We start from the raw sequence: 26,252 nt of genomic DNA, 5'->3' as shown, positions 1-26,252 counted from the left end.
TTTCCACAATCAGTCATCATGTAAGTTTAAGTTTGAGCATGAAAGCAAAATTGCTATAATTCAGACAATGTAACCTATGCAGACTACATGCAGCCTGTTGTCCTTAAAACATGTCACCTTGCTTTCATGCTTTATCTTTCACCCGCCTCTTATCACTTAAGTTGTACATTGTGTTTTTATGCTCTGCAACGTCAAATGTTCTGGAACTGTGCAAATATGCAGAATAAATCCAGATTTTAACTGTTATCTTTTTTGATATGTTTTTGATATGTTTACAGTTGTACGTGGGTGTGATGCCACCATGGAGGCACAGAACAACAACCAGCCAACTTTAGACAACCACAACAATATCTACAAGATACCTGGTCAAGAGGATCAGGTACGACATCTGGTACAGGACGTAGGACATTATCAGACAGGTTCAAAATAACTAGCGTCTAGAGAAAAAGATAAATGTTCTAAATCATGTTATGTCTATTGTATCTCCTGATTTCCATTACATAGGTGTAAATACAACTGCTAGTGAGGTTTGCTACCCCCTCTCTTCTAAATTCTGATAGTTTTAGGGCTCAAACATGCTGTTCATATGTTTGAGAACAGCTGGAGGAATGAGCTAAGTTAGCATATACTGAGATCAGTGCTCACACTTCACCATACACTATATGGAAATGCACAGTGCCCTTACAAATCTTTTACGACATTGAATCAGAGTGGATGTAATTACAGTTTTTTTCTGGTCATCATTCTCATGAAGCTACCACCGGCAGCAGGTTAGCTTAGCTTAGCACAAAGACTGGAAACAGCTCACCTGGCTTTGTAAATAAACAAAAAGTTAAAACAAACAAGTTGTGGCTTTATGTGGGATTATGTGTCGCCGGATAACACCCCGTACAACCACAACAAAATATAGAGTGTTAATCAGTGAGCTTTAGAGGTACTGATAGGTGGATTTTATTACTTTTGGATGGAGCCAGGTTAGCCATTTTCCCTGTTTCCAGTCTTAATGTTATGACAAGAAAGTGAAGTATATTTCCCATAATGTCAAACTGTTCCTTTAATGGTAAATCTCTACATATAGATCTGTCTGTATCAGCTTTGGACATCTAGACGATGCAGTGTTTTTCCCATTATTAAAAAAAACCCCACAAACTCCTCTAAGTTGCATAAGTCCGGCCACAAATATTCAATACTCAGATGTTTAGAGATGTTGATGATCATTCGGTGATGAAGTAATTGCTGTTAAGAATTTGATCCATCAAGAATATATTAACTGGCAGTGTACAAAGTTGTCACGACTGAATTTGTGCTTCAGTTTGTGTTCCATCCCAGCAGCTGGCCCTAAATACAAGCACCTGTCACTGTGTAGATATGTTCATATTCCTAAATAAAAGCTAGGAAGAGTATGTTGTCAGGAGATCAGCGCAATCCAAACCAATTAATAGCTAGGTTTCCATCCAAATGTAGCGAAACATTTTAACTGAACTTCCAGAAAATCTGCAAATTAATGTGTTTTCACATTCAGTGCTGTTATGCACTTATTTGGAGTTGGGACACTAGTCGAGATAAACAGCTGGTGGCGCTAATTCTCCAGTCAGTGCCATTAAACCATTGCAGAAGAAGAGGGCACAACAAGATGACGTCATTAAAAGAGTGATAGTCAAGAGCAAAAACAAGATGGAAATAAGACATTGCTGTTTGTTGCATGTATTAATCTGAGGAATGTTATAGTCTCCTCATCGATGTTTAAGTCACATGCTAAATGTACGTCATCATTTATTTGCCAAGTTTGTTTCCATTTACTTTGTTGCATATTGCGTTCATCAGTACATCGCTTATTTTGAGATTTTTTTCAAACCTACAGCTTTTCCACTCAGATTTTTTTTAATGCGCAGATAAACAATACAAATAAAAACAGGGAACACACCTAATAAACAGTGTCAGTGTTTGACTGTAGTCTGACTCATGATTAAAAGCCACAAGTAAGAAAGCAAGATTTATTAGATGCAGCTAAGCTCTATAATGCTCTTAAATGTTCAACCTTTGAATATGGTGTTTTCTTGTACAGAAAAACATGCCAAGCTGTAAGTACTGCTGCACTCTGTCAAACTTTCGGATTGAGAAGAAGATAGGTCGTGGCCAGTTCAGCGAGGTCTACAAAGCCACATACCTGCTGGAGGGACAGCTGGTTGCACTCAAGAAAGTCCAGGTACTTTGCCACTTCAGGACTACTGCTTTGAATATTCATATAGATTCACAGTCAAGGTGGCTCGATCACACTAATATGTCTCAACTGGCCAATTTAATATTGTATATATTTTACGTATCAAGTACATTTGACCACTGGTGACAAACCTGGTGGTAAAACCTTGAACCTGACCGATATACATTGGTGTGGTTGACAGTATTCACCAATTTTTGCTCATTACAGATATATAGGAAGCAGCATATATGTCAGTACAGAATATCATATTTAGAAACAATGTCACCATTACATAGTTTGTTCACTAGAGAGCACTGACAAGTTGATTTTTACACTGTACAATGTCTCACTCACTACATGTCTTGGTTACAATTTTATTTAACATTTTTTAACATCCAAATTTAGGGGATTCCACAGAAATCCAGTATCAGAGTCCACTTGTCCACTTAATGTAGTTCAGTTTACTGATACCAGTAGTAGTAGTATTAGAAGTAGTTGTGGTAGTAGTAGCAGTAGTAGTAGTGGTAGTAGTAGTAATTTAAAAAATCTGATAATCTGATATATATATTAGTTTTTTAACATAAACACAACATAAAACATTTTTTCTAACAACATTCTTTAAATTTGTTTTTTAAATTATTGTTACTAAGATGTTGCGCTTGAGACATTTAAAGTGTAAAAGTCAACTTGTCAGCGCTCTCTGGTGGATAACTATGTAACGGAAACACTGTTTCTAAATGACCTACGAAACATTGATATTTACTTATGTTGTCACTGCAGATCTTTGAGATGATGGATGCCAAGGCTCGCCAGGACTGCATCAAAGAGATCGATCTGTTGAAGGTAAAGTTGATCAACCACAGCCACTATTTTCAGTAGCTCAGTGAGGAAATCAATTATTTTCCAGCATTGTTTTACATGAAAGTCTGAGGACAAGGGCAAATACTGAGACTGCATTTGAATGTGTATTTGATTTTTCTTTTTTGAAGCTCTATTTGCCCACACTATTGCATGAGCTCAGCTGTACTTGTTGATTGTCAGAGCTGTTGTATGCTGTGTTAAACTAAACATGTTTCTCCTTTTTGTCCACTGCAGCAGCTGAATCACCCCAACGTAATCAAATACTTAGACTCCTTTATTGAAGACAATGAGCTCAACATTGTTCTGGAGCTGGCAGATGCTGGAGATCTGTCCCAGATGATAAAGGTCAGGAATTACCACAAAGTCCTCTGGGACAGTGCACAGATACTGTACGCAGGAAAGTGGTCAAAACCCAACAGACATTACATCCAGAAATAAAAGATAAGTTGATTACTAGTGTGTAAGCATGTTATCTTCTGTTCAGTACTTCAAGAAGAAGAGGCGGCTCATCCCAGAAAGGACTATATGGAAATATTTTGTGCAGCTCTGCAGCGCTCTGGAGCACATGCATTCACGTAGAGTAATGCACCGTGGTAAACAACTCCTCCCAGATTTACTCACCCTTCTCTTTGTTGTCACTTATACCATGCACACTGTATCATCGTCTACTGATATATTTAATCCTGTCATTCGTCCTTCTACTCTAACCAAGCCATCCTTTCACTTAATGTGTTTACCATCACAGTTTTTTACAGTTGGTCATATGCATGGTTCAATACTGAGTCCACATCTTCGAAACTCCTTCACACAGTCAACTTTACCAACACGCTAGAGGGCACAGCAGTTATTTTTTCAAAGCAAATCCTTCCAGCGGATATGAACACAACTCAGGTGTCAATCAGAACACACTGAGATAAAAACACCAACAACAGCCAACACATGATGATCTTTTTATGGCAGTCTGTGAAGTAAATCTTGTAGTGAATTTATTTTTTATTGTGTATATGTTGTTTTTTAATGGTTGATAGTGTAGAAATGTGTATATAGTATATATAGTGTAAATACAGTCAGATGTGTAGCTCTCTATAGAACGTACTACAGTGTATCTACAGGAACAAGTCATAGAAATGCAGCAGGAAAGCTTTCAGTGGGCTTTATTTCTGACAGCACGTCTTGTTTTTTGGTTGAATATAGATGTATTTCAGTTAGGTTATGATTTGGCAGATTGCTGTCCATGTGAATGCATGTTACTTTTTTAACATAAACTGAAGAGCTCTGAAGTGAGGATATAAATGTGCCGCAGATCTACAGAGTTTTGTTGCTTGTTTGTGTTTGAGTGTGAAAAGTATTCAGGATATTTGAAGGCAGTAGTCACTGAATGCTTTCTGTGTAAAAGCAATGCAAATGTGTCACAGTTTGGTCCATAATTGTTGCAGTTTGTGTTGACTGTGTGAAGAATATTGAAGATGTGGACTGAACCATGCAGGTAATGAAACCTAAAAAACTGTAACATTTTCATTTCCTTTCTCCACCTCTTTTATTCTACAGAGTCACAATTCAAACACAAGAAAGCAAATCACAATAGGGGCATATCTTTAGCCATAATGTATTTACACAGTGCGTACATGAATACATGAATAGATACATGATTGTAGAGTACATAACATATAGTAGTGTCCATGCTGTGACCACGTTTTTAGATGTTTCCAAAATGTTCTGATGATAGTTCAGCCTAAACATTTCAGGTCTGGTACAGAAGTACAGTATGGTTACTATGAAAAAGGGTGTGTATATTCCCAGGTTTAAATGTGTGTGTGTGTGTGTGTGTGTGTGTGTGTGTGTGTGTGTGTGTGTGTGTGTGTGTGTGTGTGTGTGTGTGTGTGTGTGTGTGTGTGAACCAGATATCAAGCCAGCCAACGTGTTCATAACAGCCACAGGGGAAGTAAAGTTGGGTGACCTGGGATTAGGCCGCTTCTTCAGCTCTAAAACCACTGCAGCACACTCTTTAGGTAAGGCACTTACACACATCTACGTACACAATATACATAAATATACTGTACATGTTGTACATGAATGCCTTGCACATGTTTTTTTTTATATTAGCAAAACAATAGATTACAGCTCAGCTGCATGATATTTCTGTGAGTAACTGCTGATTCAAGAAAATGACAAAACTAATGGTAGGTATATAAAGTCGTAACAATATGTCAAAAAGAGTTGATTCAGGGACAATTTATATGTACTGATTTACTACACTAAGGTACAACACTCATCAGTGGATTTCTCAAGTGGTTTTGTTTAACTTTGGATCATTTTATCTGTCTGTTATTCTCTCTCTCTCAGTGGGGACACCCTACTATATGTCACCAGAGAGGATCCATGAGAATGGATACAATTTTAAGTCAGATATCTGGTCCCTGGGATGTCTTCTGTATGAGGTAAGCTCAGATCAAATTTAAGGTTTAATATACTGGCAAGGAACAATTTAGATAAATCATAACTTACCTATTCTAAAAGCAAAAAAGCCCTAGTGCAAAGTTTATTACACCCCCCCCAAATACTAAAGAAAAGTGTTTTGTGGGAAAACAAACAACATACTGATGATGACTAACACAGGATCTAAAATGCAGTTTATCCTGAGGGTGGAAACATCAAAAGAGTGGGAGCATGAATATATCTAGATTTAGAAGTGGAAGGTTTTGGTGATTGTGGGCGGTGTTAGATTAAGGTCGGGGTTTCCAATAGTTGTCAGATGTCTGTGCCCTGACCAAACTATTAGACAGACGGAGTATTGTACTTGCATAACGTTTGGGAAATTGTGAGGGTCAGGTTTTTAAAAAGAAAGATCAAAGTCAGATCAGCAGAGTCTGAGATATCCTAACTTTTAGCCCCTATGGGTCCAACTCCAAAAACACTGGATTCTGCATTTCCCATAATCACGTCATGTCATTTTACACCTCAAAGCAGCACACAATGGAAGTGCCACACAGACAGAGGGGAAATGATGATTTGGTGAGGGAATCATCATATCATATAATCATATGAAATTGCTGCTCTCTGGAGAGTTAGCAAGCCTCAACAATGTGAAATACAACCGCTACATATCCTCACAGATCTCTATGCTCTTGGTGTGTCAGCACACAAACAAAACAGCAGGAGCGGGTGTTTTGATGCGTGTTATATGTTCACACTTAGGCTCTGTTGCTAGCAATGCCGAAAGGTAAAAACACAACAGCGTCTAAAATGAGCTCATTTCGACAGCTCAAGTTGAGAGGAGTTAATCATTTGATTACCTTCTCTCAACTTCTGGTTTGAAACTTTCAAATAGTGAAGGATTTCCATAACCTGAAACAGACATGACACAGCAAAAACACCTCTCACAGATGTTGGTTAAACCTAAAGTTTGGTATAAAACTGAAGGACTGGGCCCTGCTCTTTGTAGATGTATGTACAACTGAGTTAGCTTGACTTGACTGGATACACTTAAAATAAAACAATAAACAAACAGATTGATCAAGAATGGACCTTCAAGCTCAATCCTAATATATAGTTTGGGGTACAATGTACAAAGAGGCATGACCTCATATCATGTCATGTTTCTGATTGTTATCAGAACAATGGAACTAGAAAACATTATAATGAGAATGTGTGATTTGAACACTAAATGTATCAGTTTATTCTAAACAGGACTACATTTTCAAACTAAGTAAATCCATCCAATTAAAGTGCTCTGTTCTGCATTAGCAAGAACCGAACAACATTCACTCCTAATCAGTACTTGAATAAATAATGGAAATGTGGAAACAGTGGACTGGCGTATGAGCAGTAACAATGTGGGAACACATAAATGTCTATGACTCTATCCCCCTAGTGCATGCCGGGAGACATTTTATTTGAGTGTCTGAATCGTGTAAATGTATCCACTATATAATTCACAATGTCACAATGGAACAAAAAAAATGCAGTGTGTTGCATGATTTTATATATGGAAAAAATGACTGTTGTCGACTCTACAGCTGAGAGTGATGACACAAAATGATTTCAGATACATATATCTGGTTATGCTGCATTGATTTTTTTATCCTTTTTTTTTTTAACAAGAACTGTCCATCGTGAATGCAACACTGTTACAGGCGTACAATCCTGATTCGGTTTGATGTTATTACTTCCGCCTGTGCTTGTCCTACTGTGAAAAAGGTTCTTTTCTGTGTAGCAGCAAAGCTTAAGTGACAGCTTTCTCTGGAATCACCAGTCTTATATGCCAGTACAATTAGAGACCAGAAAAGTAGAAATACTTGTGTAATTGTAATAGATCATCTGTTTGTAGTAATTCCCTGCCCAACAGTCACATGTGAAAGCTGCCCAGTACAACACAGTCTTCTGACTGAGCAGCTCCACTGCACCCGCAGGGAGTTGAGTCAACTGCTGTCAGACAGCTTTTATGGTTTTGTTTGCCAAGTAATGTTCCTGCTATTATAACTTAAATAGTCAGGATACTTACCGACTGTTATCAAGGCTTATCAGCAGGTCTGTCCCTTGTTTTTGGTTTTTTAAAACTAATAGAAAAGGGAAATGGGGACAAGAAACAACATCCTCTGTTTCAGGAAGCAGTAGGCTTTCAATGGAAAAAATGTTTTTTTACAAAACACAAATCCAGTGTCATTACTACAGCTTAATATCACCAGTTTGGATACAGTACGTATGCCGCAACACTGACTAACCAACTTTCCCAGCATCTGTCCATGTAGATGCTTGCCACCACTGTGAACATAATAAGGCTCTATTCTTCCACACATTTCCTTGGATTTCATTGGAATGCTGAGCCATTGTCGAGACAGTCATCTTCAGAGACAATGGTTTCACAGTCCTCTATGTTGTGAAGATTCTCTGTGCATGCGAGAGGTTTTAACAGGCCAACAGAGACTCAATGAGCAGCATTATGTGTCAGTTTCAATTATTCTCTGGCTGCATCACCACATCTACCACATGAGATGCCAGACACTCTTCATACCTTGCTCTCTTCTTTCCTGCCATCTATTTTCTCTCAGCATAGTTTCCCTTCTTTACTATTGGCTCATTCACTTTTAGTGAAACACTTTTTTCAGAACTCACAAGTTCATTTTATCATAAAAATTTGTTGGAGTTACTTTATACTGTATGTTGTCAGTACAGGTTATGTATAGGACTTTTTTATATTTTGATTTGTCAGTAGGAAAATCACAGGTGTTACTAATAACATTAACGATGGCGCTGTTCTATTCAAGTGTCCCTGTAATGCATGACAGTGTGACAGTGAGCCAGCGTGCACAATACCAGGACCCTGACACTTCAGCCATCATTCATTTTATTATTTACACCTGTGCTTTTGCTGCTGTGACATGTCAAAATGTCTGCTGTGAAAAAGGCCTGTTAACTGAAATGGACAGAGATCCTCTGGGGAGCATTAAAGGACAGGTTCAGAATTTTTCAAGTGTGCCTTAACACAACAGTTAGGTTAAGAGGTTTTCCTCACTGTTATCATTCCTCCTGTTAATACTGGCTATTAAAAGATCCCCTTCAAATGTGCTTTCAATATAAGTGATGAGGGCCAAAATCAACAATGTGTCCACACAGTCATTTTGTCCAAAAATGCATTTAAAAGTTTATCTAATAATAATCAAAATAAAGAATACATTTAATTTGTACCACATTTTTCATTCATAGTGAATTGCCAAGTGCTACAGCATTAAAAAACATACAACACATAACATAAAGAAAGTAATAAGAGTTTAGATGAAAAAGCCTTCCTGAACAGAAAGGTTTTTAAGCCTGTTTTAATAGAATCTAGGGTCTGTGCTGCCTTCAGATGGCTAGGAAGGCCGTTGGAGCATGGAATCTGAGGGTGCGGTCGGAGGTTTGTGGTGTAATCGGTTCCTGTAGGTGGGGAGGTGCATGTCCGTTGATGGATTTGTATGTGAGTTGCAGGATTTTGTGGTCAACCCTGAAGGAGACAGGGAGCCAATGCAATGAAAACAGAATTGATGTTATGTGTTCATGTTTTCGCACTCTCATCAGGATCCTGGCAGCACTGTTCTGAATGTACTGGAGCTTCTGGATGCCTCTGCCAGTGATCCCTGTGAAGAGCTCATTGCATTAGTCCAGTGTTGATGAGATCAGGCATCTGACAGGGTTAGAGAGGGGCGGAGTTTAGAGATGGAAGAAAGAGGTTTTGCACAGATGTCTTATATGGTCATCAAAAGTCAGGTGAGGGTCACTCCTAACACCCATTAGTGACTGAGGAGGAAAGGGGGATGTCCTGAATGTCAAAGGTGAGATGAGGTATGGGGGATGATTCCTGCTAATTAGGTATCTATTGTTGTTGTTGCTGCTGTTGTTCTGCTTCTCTGTGCCCCCACCCCCCACCCTCTTCTCTCTCTCTCAACCCAAACGGTCAAAGCAAATGGCCGCCCACCTAGAGCCGGGTTCTGCTCGAGGTTTCTTCTCGTTAAAGGGGAGTTCTTCCTTACCGCTGTCGCCAAGTGCTTACTCATGGGGGAATTGTTGTCTCTCTCTCTGTATGGTCTAGACCTGCTCCATGTGAAAAGTGCCCTGAGATGACTTTTGTTGTGATTTGGTGCTATATTGAATTGAATTGAATTGAATTGAACTGAATTGAATTGAATTGAATTGAATTGAATTGAAACTGGTGTAGAGTCCCAACAATGAGAGCTTCAGTGTTGCTGCTGTTTAACTGGAGGAAATTTGTGCTCATCTAGTCCTTTATCTCTTTAAGACAGCTGCTGATGTGTGACATGGCTGCAGAAGGTTTTGGGGCAGTTTTGATGTACAGCTGGGTATCATCAGCATAGCAATTAAAATACATCCCATGTCTACTGATGACACATCCAAGGAGGAGCATGTAGAGGGTAAACAGGATGGGGCCGAGAACTGATCTTTACGGAACACCACAGGTGACAGAGAGCAATCTAGACCTTCATCCACCCAGTGAGACTACTGGAAAGGTAGGACTGAAACCACAAGTGCAGAGTCTGACAGCCCAATTTTGGCGTGGAGGTGCTCTAAGAGGGAGAACCAGGAGAGAAGGGGAACCTGCATCAGCTGCCATCTGCAGGTCATTCATAACCCTGAGCAAAGCTGTTTCAGTGCTGTGTGCTGAATGAAAACATGACTGAAATTTTTCAAATAGGTTGTTGTGTTTAAGGTGGTCCTGAAGTTGACAAGCAACCACCTCCTCCAACACCTTGGACAAGAAAGGGAGGTTGGAGATAGGCCTGTAGCTGGCAAGAATTTCTGCGTCCAGGGTGGGCTTCTTTAGGAGGGTGTGGATGATTCCCTTGAGGGAAGATGGAACAGTGCCAGTTTGAAGGAAGAGGTTGACAGTTTGGGTGATCAAAGGGCTTGGAATGGGGATGTGAGCTGTGGGAATGGGGTCCAGGGCACAAGTGCAGGGTGTCATCTTCCTGAGGGTTTCCTTAATGTGGTTGATGACAGGAGGAGGCAGAGAGGGAGAGCTGGACATCAGAGAGCGGATATTCTTGGATCTGAAAAAGTCTGTTATATCGCTCTTCTGTACCCTCAATTTGGGAAGATGATTGTGGCTTCAGGAGATGAATTATAGTGGAAAAAAGATGCTTAGGGTTGCCAGGATTGTTATTAATTAGATTGGAGTAAAACTGTGACTGAGTATCTTTAAGGGACTCTGAGTAAGTTCTTTGATGTTCTCGGAAGGCCAGTTTATGGACAGCAAACCCAGAATGTCTGAAGTGTCGTTCCAAGACACATCCAGCTGTTTTTATTTTCTGCAGTTTGTGAGTGAACCAGGGAGCAGAGCGTAAAAAAATTGACCTCACCCGTCTTGACAGGGGCATGAAGATCAAAGACACTGCTCAGAGATGCACTATGACCTGAAGGTGGCGCTATGTGAAGGGTCAGGGCATCATCTCGTGGGCACTGTGAATAGCCACACCAAACCCAATGCCAGTCTGGTCAGCAGGTGTCATACTGTTCTGCCACAAAAAAGTGCACTTTACTTCATTCCTTCAGGCTGTAAGTCAAGAACAATATTATTTGGGCACTGGGTGAAAGGTAGTCCTAGTCTCCGTTTCCAGAAAATACAATACCTGAATTGTTTTTGTTTCCAATGTTCACAATCTGCACCAACACCAGTACATGCCAATTTTCTCATCCACGTGATGTCTCTTTCTCTAGATGGCGGCACTGCAGAGTCCGTTTTATGGTGACAAGATGAACCTCCTCTCCCTCTGCCAGAAGATAGAGCAGTGTGATTACCCTCCCCTCCCACCTGACCATTACTCTGAAAAGGTAGAGCAACAAAAAAACCAGGCTTTTTGTCCTATTCACACTTTTCACAGTTTTTTTGTTTGCCTCCATGAAAGAGGATGAAAAGAAAGATGTAGCAGCAGGACTCCCTCTTTCACTTTTTCATTCTCTTTCGCCTTCACGCTCTCTCTCTCCCTCTCCCTGCTTCACAATGTCAATAACAAATAAAATGCATCATTAATTGTAAATCAACTGCTGAGCGATACAGACGGGTGACAAATTAAAGGAAAAATCAACATTAAGTGTCCACCAGAACAGCTTCAGTGCACCTTGGCATTGATTATACAGTCTCTGACCTCTACTGGAGGGATGAACGCCATTCTTCCAAAAGATATTCCCTCATCTGGTGTTTTGATGATGGTGGTGGAGTGGTCCAAAATCTCCCATAGCTGGGAGAGTGTGAAGGCCATAGCATATGATTCACATCATTTTCATACTCATCAAACCATTCAGTGACCCCTCGTACCCTATGGATGGCAGCATTTTTATCCTGGAAGAGACCACTCCCATCAGGATAGAAATGTTTCATCATAGGATAAAGGTGATCACTCAGAACAACTTTGTATTGATCCGCAGTGATCCTTCCCTCTAAGGGGACAAGTGGACCCAAACCATGCCAGCAAAATGCTCCCCAAAGCATAACAGAGCCACCAGATCCCCTCGCTGTAGGGATCAAGCATTCAGACCTGTACCAGTTTTTCTTTTAACTTGTCACCCATCTGTATAAGCATTTATGTACCTTAAAGTATAAGTTGAAATCTACAGTGTGTCCACACTGTCATTTTGTGCAAAAATGCATTTAAAAGTTGATCTGAAGCTTATATGAGGCTTCAGCAGTCTGAGTTAGTCATATCAAGTGGATATCTGACACATTTACAGTCTTTTTAACAAATTGCCTCTTTATGTTTCCTCAGACAGTGTTTCCCTGTTGAGCTGGATGACTAAAGCTTCATATTAGCTTCAGATAAACTTTTAAATACATTTTTGCACAGAAAGAGAACTGTGGATTTTGTCCCCCATCACTTCCATTGTAAGTGAATGAAGGGATCTTCTAATGGTCAGTATGAACAGGAGGAATTACAGCAAGAAAAACATGTTTTAATATTCATTTGGACACCACAAAATTGTGAACCTGTCCTTTAACTGGTAAATTGACGCTTCAGAGACGCAAGTAGCTGTGGCAAAAATAGACCCAGATAGCAGCAGAGCCACAAGTGGGACGCTCTGGGCATCTAGCTGTGGATATTGCTACATATCTAATTGCCCATAAATCCATTCCCTTTGAATGGAACAAACTAAATTACTGTCTCCTAGCCTCTTTCTTTTTTTATTGGAATCAACAAATCTCATTTACAGACCCAAACCATCAACAAATTAATTAAGTATTGTGTGTCTATCAAAGCCTCATATATCTTATTCCTCTGTGCCATAGACCATTGTTGTCCAAAAACTATTAAAAACATATCAGTGAGTCACACTGCTGCACTGGGTGACATGTTCCTTCATCACCATGAGCACACACACTGTAGTTTATTGTGACTTAATCACACACACACACCGTCCTGCTGCCAGAAACACTCAATAGAGCACCAAATGTTAATTCATCCACCGTGGAAAATAGTCCCCAACAAATGCAATATTTCCTCCTTTTTAAAATAGTTTGTTTTGGTCCTTTCATGGGAAGAATATAGAATAAAACCAGTCTCATCCTTTCTAATCAAGCCCACTTTTCACAGCTGCGGGACCTGGTAAGCATGTGCATCAACCCAGTCCCAGACCAGCGGCCAGACATTGTATTCGTGCTTCAGATCGCCAAACAGATGCACATGTGGACTTCCAGCACCTGAGCACCATCCCCTCTGCTCAGTCTGAGGACCTTAAACCACTAGATGTGAGCTCCATCTGGTCTTATTTGCCTTACCTTCATCTCGTCAGGAGGAAACCATGGAAAGACTTGTACAAGTGGACTGTGATGTTCAGACGTCCAAACACCCACTCTTTTTTTTTAACCGTTATTTATTCAGGGAAGTTTCACTGAGAGGAAGCCTCTCTTTTGCAGGAACACCCTGATCACATTCACACAGTTACACACACCTGGAAGCTGCTCAGTACAGCCACAGTCTGATCTGCCGACCACTGAGCAGCTCTACTGGAGCACTTGGGGTTAAGGGCCTTGCTCAAGGGCACCTCAGTGGTGGTAATGAGGAGGGGCAAGTTCTTCTTCTTTTTCGTTTACCCCACCCAGATTTATCCTGCCAGTCCAGGGATTGAACCGACCTTCCGGTCACAAGCTCGCTTCTCACGGAGAAACTTCTCATGGCTTCGCATTTCTTCTCATCGAGGATGTGAAGAGGTGTGTTAGTGGTGTAGCACTCATGGGAAGTGGAGTTTACTAAAGCGCACTTGTTCTATATATATATGAGAGGCGACTGCATTTACTGAGAGAGATTTGTGTCTCACCATGATGACGTCACAGGTTTCTCTAAGCTTATTTTTTGTATAACTCCACAGGGGTTGCATTCCAAGTTCATACCCTGTGTTTCAGGTAAAGTGTGTGCAGTAGAGCTGGGCAATTTGAATATTTATTATCTATCGTCTATCATAGTAATCACATCATATCATATCATAGTAATACATTTTCTTTTATACTGTCAATTTAAGTACATAGTTAAGGGGTCTAAATGGACATGTACTAAATACTTATTAATTACTGAGTCACATTTCTCTGAGAATGATTTCTATTAGCTTGCAGTCATTTATTTCTATCATAAGAAGGTGTTCTCTATGGAAGCCAGAGAGACTGGTGGTTAAAGCTTTTCTAGCCCTGTTATCTCAACATAATCACGTCATTACTTCACAGCTCATATTTAGGTTTTTACGGCCTGTTTTCCCCAAATAATGTATTTTATGACAAAATAATCTGGACTCAGTGTCTGCTTACTAGCTTCTTCCAGAGCTTTCAACCACATCTCACAGCCTCCATTAGCGGTAGTTTCAGTTGTCACTTACAGCTTTGACAAATGACTGTCAGATGTAGTTGAAAGCTCTGGAAAAAGCTTGAGTCAAAATTATTTTGTCAAACTACTATTTCCATGGTCAACAATGCAGAATGTTTTTAATGATCTTTAAAGTTGCATTTATTGATTTTTTGGCCACTTGGGGGCAGCACAACCAGCTGCAAACAAAACAGTGATAGATTTTATAAAGTTTTGGTCTCCGCCAACTCCCGACAAAAATATCTGGCTCTTTAGCCACTAGATGATCCACTATGTTCACCAGCTAGTTGCTAACTTTAGTTCTGTCTTAACACCCACCCAAGTGTCTGGTAGTGTGACGTATATCTGGTACCTGCCAAAAGTGCCTGTTTAGACCTCAGAGCTCTCTGGAGTTATCTAGATCTATGTAGGCCTACTGTCTGTGTTTGTTTACTGCTGGGCAGGCAGTGTACAGTGGGTTCATCAGAACTTTGTCACTGAAAACAGCTGTCTGCTGCTGCTGAAAACCAACTTGATGAGCATTTACAGACCAGAAAAACAAAACAATCAACTAAAAGAGGCTAAAAAGCTGTGTAGAGCTGAGGGGAACTGCAGAACTGGTGATTGTGCTCGAGGGGAAAATGAATGTGTACAATAAAAGAAATAATAAACACAACAGCATTGCACAGAGAACCAATAATTAATGGGGAAAGAAAATGAATAAATTAAATAAAAACAGAGTGTGACCATTCATGTGTTCATGATGACTATTAAAAGGCGGAAGATAAGAAATGGGTCTTAAGACAGGTTTTAAAAATATCAGTTGAGGGGGTGGGGATCTAATGAGAGGCTAACCGAGATGTAACCTGGTGCCAGTCCATGCAGTGCTTTAAAAACAGATAAAAAATCTTAAAACCAATTCTGTACTTTACTGGTAACCAGTGAGGAGAGGCCTGTGCAGGGGGGATGTGGTCTGTCTTCGTGGTACCAGTGAGGAGTCTCGCTGCTGCATTTTGAACCAGCTGCAGGTGAAATAAAGCTGACTAATTCCTATATACAGCGATAATGTATTATCCTGCTTGATTGTTGGCAAGTGGCTTTAAGTATTTTTATTTTGAACCAATAGTTTGTGTTTCACTGTTGTTCTCAACATACTCAAACATGCAGAAAAGCACTGATGAGGACACTGCATCAGAGCCATACTGTTTTCTGTGTACAATATGCACCTTCTGGCCAATCAGTATTCTGCAGGAGTCTGAAAAAATAACCCTGATGATGTCACAGTGATGTCATCAGGGTTATCTCAGCTTGGCTATGGAGACTATAAATGTCTCTTTTACAAACTAGGGATGTAGAATTTGAAACACAGGATGTTTACCAGCCAAGTGGGGTCTAACGAAAGATATAATTCCGTTGCATTTTGGGAAATGTAGAGGACAGTGTGGAACTCAATTCATAAAGACAAGACAAAGCATCAGCATACCTCGGCCCCTGCTGCTTCAGTTCAGTTTCGCAATTCCCCCAACTTTATAGATGTAAAGTAAGAGAAAAGTTGAGATCTTCAGACAGCGGGCCTAGAAAAATTTATCATCATCATCATCATCATCATCATCATCATCATCATCATCATCATCATCATCATCCACCATAGCTGCTCTTGGCTTCTGTTTGTCAAAATATTTGAAAAAGACTGGACTTCAACTTTTCTTATTGCCCAGTCCCGTTGTGTGAACTAATTACTCACAAACTGTGCCGACCTCTGACTTCATCCTTTTAGCCGTGAGTTATAGTTTGAATTTGTGTCGCTTTTTATGTTGCCTAAATGCTTAGATTTTTGCATATCATTTTCAGTGTTGATAGTGGAATTAAGAAGGAAAGAAAAACTTGCTTCATCAACCATCTTTTGTCTGAGTGAAGATTAAAGGTGAGCTTTGTAATAAAAAGGAATTTAGAACTGAAATCATCATCATCATCCCTTCTCCCTGGAAACTGAAGAAATTCCACAATATCCAGTGCAGCAGTATCTGCTTATTACAAATCTAAATACACTCACACAAAGTTAAAAAAAAAAAAAAAAAAAGAATAACAGTGCGTGCCATGGTGGTGGGTGTTTTTTTATTTTATTTTATTTTTCTAGTGTTCCAAAGATGTTGCATAAGATTTCAGTTTTATGTGATGTTCAATCCCAGAATGCCATTTGTTCAAAGTATTTCTATGTGCAAATATAGACCATTGTTACTGTGAACATCATAGAAATGAGATGCTGTGAAAGTCATTTTGACAGATAGTACTGAACAAGAATATTTTTATAAATGATATCAAACAGTGCCTTACCACACAGAATGGTTGACAGTTATTTTAATCAATTTGTTAATGACAACTTTTGTTCTATGCTGATAAAAAAAAAAAAAAAAAAAGTGTAAGGTAAATGTTTTGCATTCGTAGGAAGGGTGGAAGTTTTGAGTTTGCATCATATTTAGACAACTTACTGTATATCCTGTGCACATGTCTTCTTGTTCCATCTACTGTACTTATTGAATTGTGACTTTTCACTCCAAAGTATTGTGCCATGTTTCTACCAACTGTACTTTTCTGTGCAACAAGACATTAAATTTTGCTCTGTGTGGACTCACTTTTAAGTGCCTCCTTTTGTGTTTGTAGTAAAAATGATCTGGAAATTAAAGATGAAAAATTTGTGCATGCATGTGATAGAAAATAGCAAAAAATACCCATCACAGTTTCACAGAACCCAAGGTGATGTCATTGAATATCCCAACCCCAAAATATCCTGTTTACAGTGATATCAAAACAGATAAGTAGCAAAACCTCAATGTTATAATATGATTGTTGCTTTATGACGTTATCCAGTTGATTAAATAATCAGACCTACAGCAGTCTGGCAGAGAGTTCAAATAAAATAAGCAGGTCAAAGACCCACTGGGGTTTTAGTCAGTCCTCCTCCAAGAAAATATTATTTGACTAAAAAATATGCATGTTCACATTATTTTGGACCATTATCATTGCAATATTTATTTAAAAAACACACACACTGTGTGCCATAGAAAATAATCTCAAAACATTTGTGAAACAGGCTTATAGTGGATGATCTGAACAGTGATTTTCTCATCCTCCCGTAGTCAGGCTGCAGCCACTAACCAGCTGTCAAATTCAGAACAGGATTAGAATAGATTTATAATTTAAATATGACAAAATATTGTCTCTACAGCAGCAACAGTAGTTTTTCCACCAGCAGAGTCACTATATAAATTCAATAATATCTCACTGGGAAGATATCAAAAATGTCAGTAAAATAAATAATATTCATGACATCGAAATACTGAATGAAGTTTAGAAAGAATGAAGAACAAAGACATCAGTCAGTATCTTCATCCTGTCCTCCTCTTCCTCGCTCTGCTGCTGGTTGAGAGGAGGAGGAGAGGAGAAGACAAACTAAGCTAAACACAAACACCGACAAACAGAGTAGAGGACAGGACGGAGAAGCTAGTGGGACTATAAATGGATGCGTTCAGGTACAGTGTGGAGTGTAGATCACCCGCGTTTTTGTAGGGCTCAGAGCCCATTAGACGAATTTGACTGTAGTTACATTCTCACAGGATTAACTTATTATTTTCTTATGTTCTTTTGTATATTCCAAAATCTTAGTTTAATAATATAAATGAAAGTATAATGGAGATAAAGGACTGGATGAGCACAAATTTCCTCCAGTTAAACAGCAGCAAAACTGAAGCTCCCCCTATTGGTCATCCTCCATACCTCATCTCACCTTTGACAGTTAGGACATCTCCTTTCCTCCTCAGTCACTAATCTGGATGTTAGGTTTGACCCTCAACTGACTTTTGATGACCATATAAGACATCTGTGAAAAACCTCTTACTACCATCTCAGAAGCATCTCTAAACTGCGCCCCTCTCTAACCCTGTCAGAGAAACTTCTGTTCCTTTATCTCCTCAACACTGGACTAATGCAACGTGCTCTTCACAGGGATCCCTGGCAGAAGCACTGAGAAGCTCCAGTACATTCAGTGCAGCACTGCCAGGATCCTGATGAGAGCGTGAAAACACAAACATATAACACCAATTCTGTCTTCATTGCACCGGTTCCCTGTCTCCTTCAGGCCCTCAGTACCAAGCTCCACACCGTGCTCTGCTGCACCAAGCTTGTTGAACAGCCTTCTTAACCATCTGAGGGCAGCACAGACCCTAGTCTATTTTAAAAAACACCTAAAAACCTTTCTATTCAGGAAGGCTTTCTCTTTGTTATAGCTTATATGTGTTTAGCGCTGTAGCACTTTGAGATTCACTGCAAATGAAAAGTGCAGTACAAATTAAATGTATTATTATTATTGATATTAAACAGGGTGTTTTTTGGTGGAAGGACAAAAAGCCTAAAATCAATCACAAAAAAATCACTGTCAAGAGAAAGAGGGCGTATTTGTATTAGCTTGCATTTAATAGCAGATATCTGCTGATTTGGGGCTAGAAGGATAGAAACAAAGGTAGTTGGGACTGGCTGGAGGATCTTGTAAAGGACAAGAAATAAATTGACCTCTTCATCCTCACTGTGGTATCATCTTGTTCCACCCACAGAGCTAGAAGTTCTCATGTGATATAAAGTTCATAAAAAGATTAGCATTCTGTCAAACTGTTATTAGACTTTCCACAAATCATAGAGAATCAGAGATTTTACTATTTGAAATTCAACATAAGCACTGTCTTACAGTATGCCTCATTAAGATCCATTTTCTACAGATTTCCCAATGATCTTAATGGTGAGACCTCTGCCACAGGTACTGTCTCGGGTCTGTATAGGATGTTGATTGACTCCTCTAATCTCAACATTCAGACTTTGTCCCAACAAGAACAAGATTTAGGAGTTTCACTCACCTCTGGAGAGACATATCCAAGTCAGTCAGACTCAGAGGTATACAGTTGAAATTCTTTCACAGAGCTTATATCACTCCCTTCACACTTCAAAATATAGAACCAAGCTCCTCTGGTCTCTGCTGGCATGGTTGTGGACAAGTGGCTACTTTGACATACTGCGGCACTGCCCTGCTGGACAGACGTGTTTCATTCAGTTTCAGTAATAATGAATATGAACCTCTCTCCTTGTCCCGATGTTTGCTTGCTGGAATCTAGAGCTGTAAGCTAAAGTCAATAAAGACAGGATTCAAAGGTCAAACTGTTCCTCAACAGAAACCTGGTTACTAGTATTTTGAAATCTCATATGGAACTAACAGCTGATCTGATCAGCGATACTTGATACCATTTTGGAATGAATTGGGATCAAGTTGGAAATATGTTTTAACATTGTGTATTTGCAATTAAATAACAGACCAACACTGTGCAGCTCTATTCAAGATTATTTTGAAACTTGGTTTCTACCAATACAGACAATGAATTTAATATCAGGAAATTATTCTTTTTTGTGCTAGAAACTGTTATAATGGACATCTTGGTGGCCTAGTGATGAAGATGCATATCATATCAATGCAACATCTTTGGGTTGATTTCCTGTCTGTTCCTCTGTGGTCAACCTATACAAAAGAGGCTAAAATGCCCCAAAAAAATCATCTTAAACTGTTAGCTGTTTCTACCTTTTGTTCTGATAATTGGTTTAACTATGTTCAACCTCACAACAGGCATCTCTGACTAATTTACAGTTCTGCAAGCAGCTTTTCATGCAAGTGGACTTTTTTAAATTGTCTTTAAAGTTGTTGAGCCACAAATAAAACTGTCGAGTCAAACTACTTAAACACAGTAATGAACAAAAACGTGAACTCGAACACTTTTATTGTAAACCATGGAAAAACATGCTATTTGGGACAGGAATTCTGAGGGATAGTGTTGAGGGGGCAAGTTAAATCAAGAAATAGAATGTACAAGTATTTTAGGAGGTGTCCATCGTCTGTACAGTTTCCTCCACCACGTCCAAGTTCAGCTGGGTCACCACCTTCGTCAAGACACCGGTGGTTCCTCTTTTGTATTTGTAATCCCCAGCTCTAGATCAGGGAGAAGGAGAAGAGTAAGTTTCACTTAAACCCATCAGTTACATTCAATAAATCTTTGTTTGGGCTTGTTTATTGTGGTTCCACACGTCTCAGAGAGTTTATCTTCATCAGCACAGCACACCACTTCACACAACTATCCAGCAGAGACAGCCATGCACATTATGTGATGTGAGCAAGCCAAGTCCATCCATATAAACACTTGGTTAGTTCTAATTACAGATGAGTGAGAGAGGCGGCGGCTGTTGACTGATACCAAAATACACTTCAGTACTCACAGCTGAGAGGCTTCAAGCTCAAATACTCTTCAAGCAGAACAAGCAACAAGACAACAAGTCATCCACAAGTTCATCAAGTGATGGTAAAGTCAATGAGTCACATGTTACAACATGCTCTGTAATGATGTGAGATGACATGCAATGTACCGCTATAAACATGCATTCCTTATATCACAGATAAAACTGTTGACTCCAACAATTAATCAATTATCAATACTGATGATAAAGTGCTGGAATTTTACTGTATATTATACATTATTTTTTAAAAACATAGTTATTGAGGTGGAATCTGAATCTGTAATCCGGTGTATAAATACAGCTGGCAGCAACTGAGGATGAAATACATATAAGATACGATAACATATAAGACCTGCTATTGTAAGCTCAGTCCCATCCAGTCATGACCATTTTAATCTGCAGTTGAAAACTTGTCTAGATGCAAACTGTGAGTAAGTATAAGTATATATATTATATATTAATCTTGGCTAAAAGTATTTAATGACAGTACAGTCAGAGGAAATACAGTCGCTGAAATGCTGTTAAAAAGTGAAGAGTGTTTTAAACTCTGGAAGTCTTTGCTGTCGGTTCAGGAGTATTTACATATAATCACAGTTAAACAGTTAAACACAGTCCTGACATGAAACTCTGCACATTACTGATGTTTGATGTATTAAGGAGGAAATGTAACAGCGTTGTTTAAAGTTTGTCTTTATAATAATTGGGTCCCAAATTTAAGGCCTGTAAAATATTTTTGTTCAAGTCCAATTTTTTTAGGCCCTTGATATTTTTTTAAATTTTCACACTCTCAAAAAAAAGCCTTATCTGGGAAGCCATGTTTAGTTAATATCTTGAGAAGTATTGTTCCTAGCCTCACCAAACTTTGTAGGATGGAAGACAAACATGTTCTCAGTATGACTGAACCATTAAATGTTTATACTTCATGCCCATTGATTTTCTATAAGGCCCTAGATTTGGAAAAAAAGTGCAAAATTCCTAAACGAGCATGATATTGAGGGTATTATGAACCCACATGGTATCAATCATTATTGTTCTTCAAACACAAGCTTTTATTAATTTGTGCCAATATTTGAAGTCTCTACCACTGACGGACATGAAGATATTATGAATAAAACAAGGTGTGGTAGCATTTTTCGGTCATTTTCATAGGACAGAAATGGTATATAGCTTGATGTAAGGTGATTTAGTATACAAAGTGTCCTTCCATGTTCCCTTCATAGATAAATACACATAGGCATTGTTTTAACTCTCTATAATGAAGAAGCAGGGTCTTCCCTTATTATCTGTACTTCCATGTGTCCCAACCTCTGGAATACTGGTTGGAGTAAAGAAATCCATATTTTCTTATTATAGGTCATTATGGCTGGATGATAACGATACCTATCCTGATACAGCACATTTGAATTCAATGAGGAAAGAGTTTGTTCGTGCCCAAACATGGCTTTCCAGATAAGGCACTTTTGAGGCTATAAAAACGAAATAATATCCAGGGGCTGAAAAAAATATGAAAACAGAGGATCTGTACAAAAATATTTTACAGGCATTGGTTTTGGGAGCCGTTCATGATATAAACAAAGTTTGAATAAAATCACAACCTTCTGTGGTTTGACACAGAATGACTGAGCTGCTACAGGTGGAGACACAGGGAGAAAGTTCACACTTTCACTGACTCAAGTTACAGTCATCTCTGTTTCTGGAAATGAAAACTCAAAGAGTTCTTACACAGACCCCGGTGTGTTTGCTCACTTTCAAAATCAGTGATTTTAAGTCTAATCCCCACAACGCTAAATTAAAGTGAGAAAATGTCATACAGATACAAAAATAATACCCAGGTTGTTTGTTGGGAGTCAGAGGAGAATAATATGGATGAAATAAGGTAAACCAGTGTTTTTCCTCACCTGACCCCCTTCTTGTTGGCCTCATCATGGGGCCGGATGTAGTCCACCTTGCTCTTGGTGATAACACACAGGTCAATGTTGCTGCCGGAGCCCAGGTCATTGAAGATACCTGCAGCGATGGCGTCACGCACCAGCTGCTTGGCCTCTTCCTCCTTTCAGTAAAAAAAAACAAAAAAAACAAAAACACATTTAACATCATTTATGCTCCAATGATTAACAAGTCAAAGCAGACCTGCTTCTTAGGAATGAATTACATGTGAGTGGCAGGTTGTACTTGCCTCCATTTCAGGCTTGTAGCGATCCTCAAACACTGCCATAGCAGCCAGAGACCCGGAGCCTTTAGAGAAGATAAAGAAAAGCTGCTTCATTACATCATCCACCTGACATCAGCCGTGTTTTCACCAGCATGGCTGTTGTCTAAAGACTATAGATCTGATTCTATAGACACTATTAAGTCAGATGTCCTTAAACCTCGTTTCCATAATAATGTTGGTATAACAAGTAAATCTCTGCAGTGCTAATGCACTAACCCCGATTCAAATTATGTTCCATCATGGTGATAAACAACAAAACTGACAACTGTTAACCCATCAAGATTGTGACTGAAATCTGAGAAGCATGTAGAGAACAGTGGTGTTCATGTTTGTGTTGAGACTGACCCATGGTGACGTAGGGCAGCTTGTCAGTGGAGCCATGAGGGTAGATGCTGTAGAGGTGAGGACCGTTACAGTCCACTCCACCCAGGACCAGAGCAGCCCCGATGTAGCCCTGATACCTGAAAACACACACACACACACGCACGCTCATATCTGACACTTTCTAACTTGTTAAGACCAACTCTAAAATAAAACTACGACTCATTTGGGAGTATGTGACACTTTGTGTTAAGTCCCTCGACATGTTGTATACTGATACAGACTGAGGAACGTACCTGAAGAGCATTTGCTTGAGCATGCGGTTGGCGGTGGCCACGCGTGGCAGTCTGCCTGTAGAGAGGGAGTGCAGCTCCAGGTTGGAGGAGATGATCTGAGTGGTCATCTCTGTGTCTGCAGCTGTTCCTGCTCCACAGCAGCTGGACAATAAACACAATTAGATAGTAGTCTGTGAGGTGTGCAACATCTCAACTCCATCATTTCAAGCTTGATAATGAGAAAACTGTGCAAATCACATAGCTACTTGAAGCCCTAATGTGTAGGAAATACAAATACTTGTTTTACCACCGAAGATGGTGACTGGAACCCACACACACACACATACACACACGTCACCAACATTCTTCTTTGTTCAATGTTTCACACAATGTGAGTGCTACGCAAACAAACTCCCCAAACTGTCTGACTGTAAACCTGAGCTCCTGTCACTTACTAGATGTTGGGGGAGATGTAGTGGATCTTGGAGCAGTTCTTGTCTGCCACTACCATGCCCTCAGTGGCTCTGGTGTCAGCTCCCAGGACGACGCCGTCCTTCACAAGAGACACAAAACATCATTTAGATTCAGTAAATGCTGTTTTTTTTCCAGCAAAGTGGAACAATCAGCTTGTTTGATGACACCTTCAGGTTTTGTTATCTATGTAGTTGTGTATTTGCTGGGAAGTGCATAGCAATAAATGAAGTTCAGACAACTCAGCAGGTGTAAGTCACTGAGCTTTTCTGTCCGCTACAAGTCTCCTGAGGCTTTTTAAAAAACTAATTTACAACAAGTATTTTAAGTCAATGAGTATATTCCTATTCAAGCTATATTAGGATTTTGAGGTTCCATTGAGATATTATCTATCTATCTATCTATCTATGTATAAATAAATGTCTCCTGAGAAAAAACATCCACCAGGAGAAAAAGAAAAACAAACTGCAAAAAAAGGACAGAATAAAAGAACAGCATGACCACTCTGTGCATGCATGCTGGCCAGTGTGTTAATACCATTTATGCAGTATGTTTGAATATGCATTCACATCGTGTGATGAACAATAATCCACTCACCTTGTAGACAACACCACAGATGGTGGTTCCTGTTTTACGAGCAGCAGGCAGGCTGTAGCCCACCTTGTTAGCTTCGCCCTCCAAAACTGCATTTCTAAAAATAAATAAATGAATAAATAAATTAGAATTTTTTTTTTTAAAAAGGCACTTTTAAAAAGGCACAAAAATCAATTGACTCATCTCCATTTCTATACTTACTAAACTCATCTTTATTTATAGCAAAGAGAGCATCACTTTTGACAAATCATGTCTGTCTCAAGTCAATCTATTTTAAATCAATGAGTATATTCTTATTTATACTATATTAGGATTTTAAAGGTTCCATTGAGAGAAAGATAAACAATTAGATAATTAAAGTATATTCGTATTTAAACCATATTAGGATTTTGAGGTTTTATGGGATGTGACCATTTGGGTATATTAAAAATATTTATAATATTAATTATTATATTTTTAAATATGAATTTATTTATTTTTAACCAGCTTCTGCAGCTTCACCAAGTTACATTTAAGACATTTCAAGACTATTTAATTTCTGTTTCAGAGTCAAAGCATGAAAGATATCACTCAAAACCGTTATGGATAATAAGACTTAAAATTATTTAGCAGGAGGAAAAACAATGGATGAATGGATGATAAATTTAACAGTTAAAAATAACTCATTCATTTAATGTCACAGTCTGAAACAATAACCTAGGTTTAGCTAAAAATCATATACACAAAAAACATTTTATAACTAACATTATTGCAGGCTACTAAATATTAAAGACCTTTGTGAATAAAATTTAAGAGTTATAGAAAAGGCCTTCTAAGGCCTCTATTTTGTGGAAACCTAAATCAATGCTTCTTTTAAAAGGACTTTTCGAACCAGTGGAACACATTTCGCGTTTAACGTGTAAATAATATTACAGCGAGGAAACTAACAAACTAACTAACTAACTAATAACATTTCATTATATTTAACTGAACATTTGATGAACAGCGTTACGCTCCCAACAAGGACACTTAACACTATAAACTGTAGAACTGTATTAAAGTTCTAAGCGCTTTCTAGTTTATAACATGTTTACTCTATACTGCCTTCATACAGTGTTTTCTGTATTTTACCGTTTTTTCCTATGCAGTTTGCGGTGTGGTTGTTTTAACGTTATTTATTAACAATTAACATTAGCGGGCTGAGTATCACCGTTCCGCCCGTAGCTTTCCTTATAAAAACAAATTAAATAAAATATAATGACCTACTCTGTTTCGGTAACGTCACTAATAAACATTAGTTAAATGCCTATTATAAAACATATATTTTCCTAATTAAGTGAAAATTGAGTTGACCTAAACTTTGATGCTAGCGTGTAGAAATGCCTGAGTCATTGTATGGAAGGCAGTAGTCACTCAACGTGAGCTAGCATCACAAGGAAAGCTCTATCAATAGCCATCTACTACACACAACGTCTGCATTCAAACGGTAAAAACTTCTAAAACTCATTGGTGTTATTATTCCAGTCTAATTATCCATCCATTGAAAGGCGCTTTACCTTTTACAGTTTTCGAAACTGAAACCCCCGAGAGGTGCCCGGCTCACTGTCAATGTCGCCATCTTGGTGAATGTGTTTCCGGGAAGTGAAGAAAGCGGTTTATTATAGATGCTGCATTTAAGGACCTTTGGTAAAGTTGTACTT

The 26,252-nt window shown here is 38.9% G+C and overlaps 2 protein-coding genes across 2 annotated transcripts in view; one reads left to right on the top strand and one right to left on the bottom strand.

Annotated features, from left to right (window-relative positions):
- Window positions 1-17,009, top strand: part of nek6 (NIMA-related kinase 6) — a 30,478-nt gene extending 13,469 nt beyond the window's left edge. Inside the window, exons 2-10 of the mRNA XM_044333386.1 lie at window positions 279-379; window positions 2,066-2,206; window positions 2,981-3,043; window positions 3,296-3,406; window positions 3,546-3,654; window positions 4,963-5,070; window positions 5,405-5,499; window positions 11,270-11,383; window positions 13,138-17,009. Of these exons, the coding sequence (XP_044189321.1) occupies window positions 302-379; window positions 2,066-2,206; window positions 2,981-3,043; window positions 3,296-3,406; window positions 3,546-3,654; window positions 4,963-5,070; window positions 5,405-5,499; window positions 11,270-11,383; window positions 13,138-13,248 (930 nt within the window). The 5' untranslated portion in view covers window positions 279-301 and the 3' untranslated portion in view covers window positions 13,249-17,009. The remainder of the gene's footprint in view (window positions 1-278; window positions 380-2,065; window positions 2,207-2,980; window positions 3,044-3,295; window positions 3,407-3,545; window positions 3,655-4,962; window positions 5,071-5,404; window positions 5,500-11,269; window positions 11,384-13,137) is intronic.
- Window positions 17,010-20,172: 3,163 nt separating this feature from the next.
- psmb7 (proteasome 20S subunit beta 7) lies at window positions 20,173-26,213 on the bottom strand. The gene is made up of 8 exons (XM_044334327.1): window positions 26,109-26,213; window positions 24,577-24,670; window positions 23,964-24,061; window positions 23,530-23,670; window positions 23,258-23,373; window positions 22,877-22,935; window positions 22,599-22,750; window positions 20,173-20,398 (listed from the first exon to the last, which is right to left on the bottom strand). Exons 1-8 carry the CDS (start codon window positions 26,168-26,170, stop codon window positions 20,287-20,289), a joined length of 834 nt encoding a protein of 277 aa, XP_044190262.1. The 5' UTR covers window positions 26,171-26,213; the 3' UTR covers window positions 20,173-20,286.
- Window positions 26,214-26,252: the final 39 nt, after the last annotated feature.

The sequence above is a fragment of the Thunnus albacares genome, chromosome 18 (assembly GCF_914725855.1).
Source record: "Thunnus albacares chromosome 18, fThuAlb1.1, whole genome shotgun sequence".
Taxonomy (NCBI): Eukaryota; Metazoa; Chordata; class Actinopteri; order Scombriformes; family Scombridae; genus Thunnus; species Thunnus albacares.
This window is presented reverse-complemented; position numbering and strand designations above follow the sequence as displayed.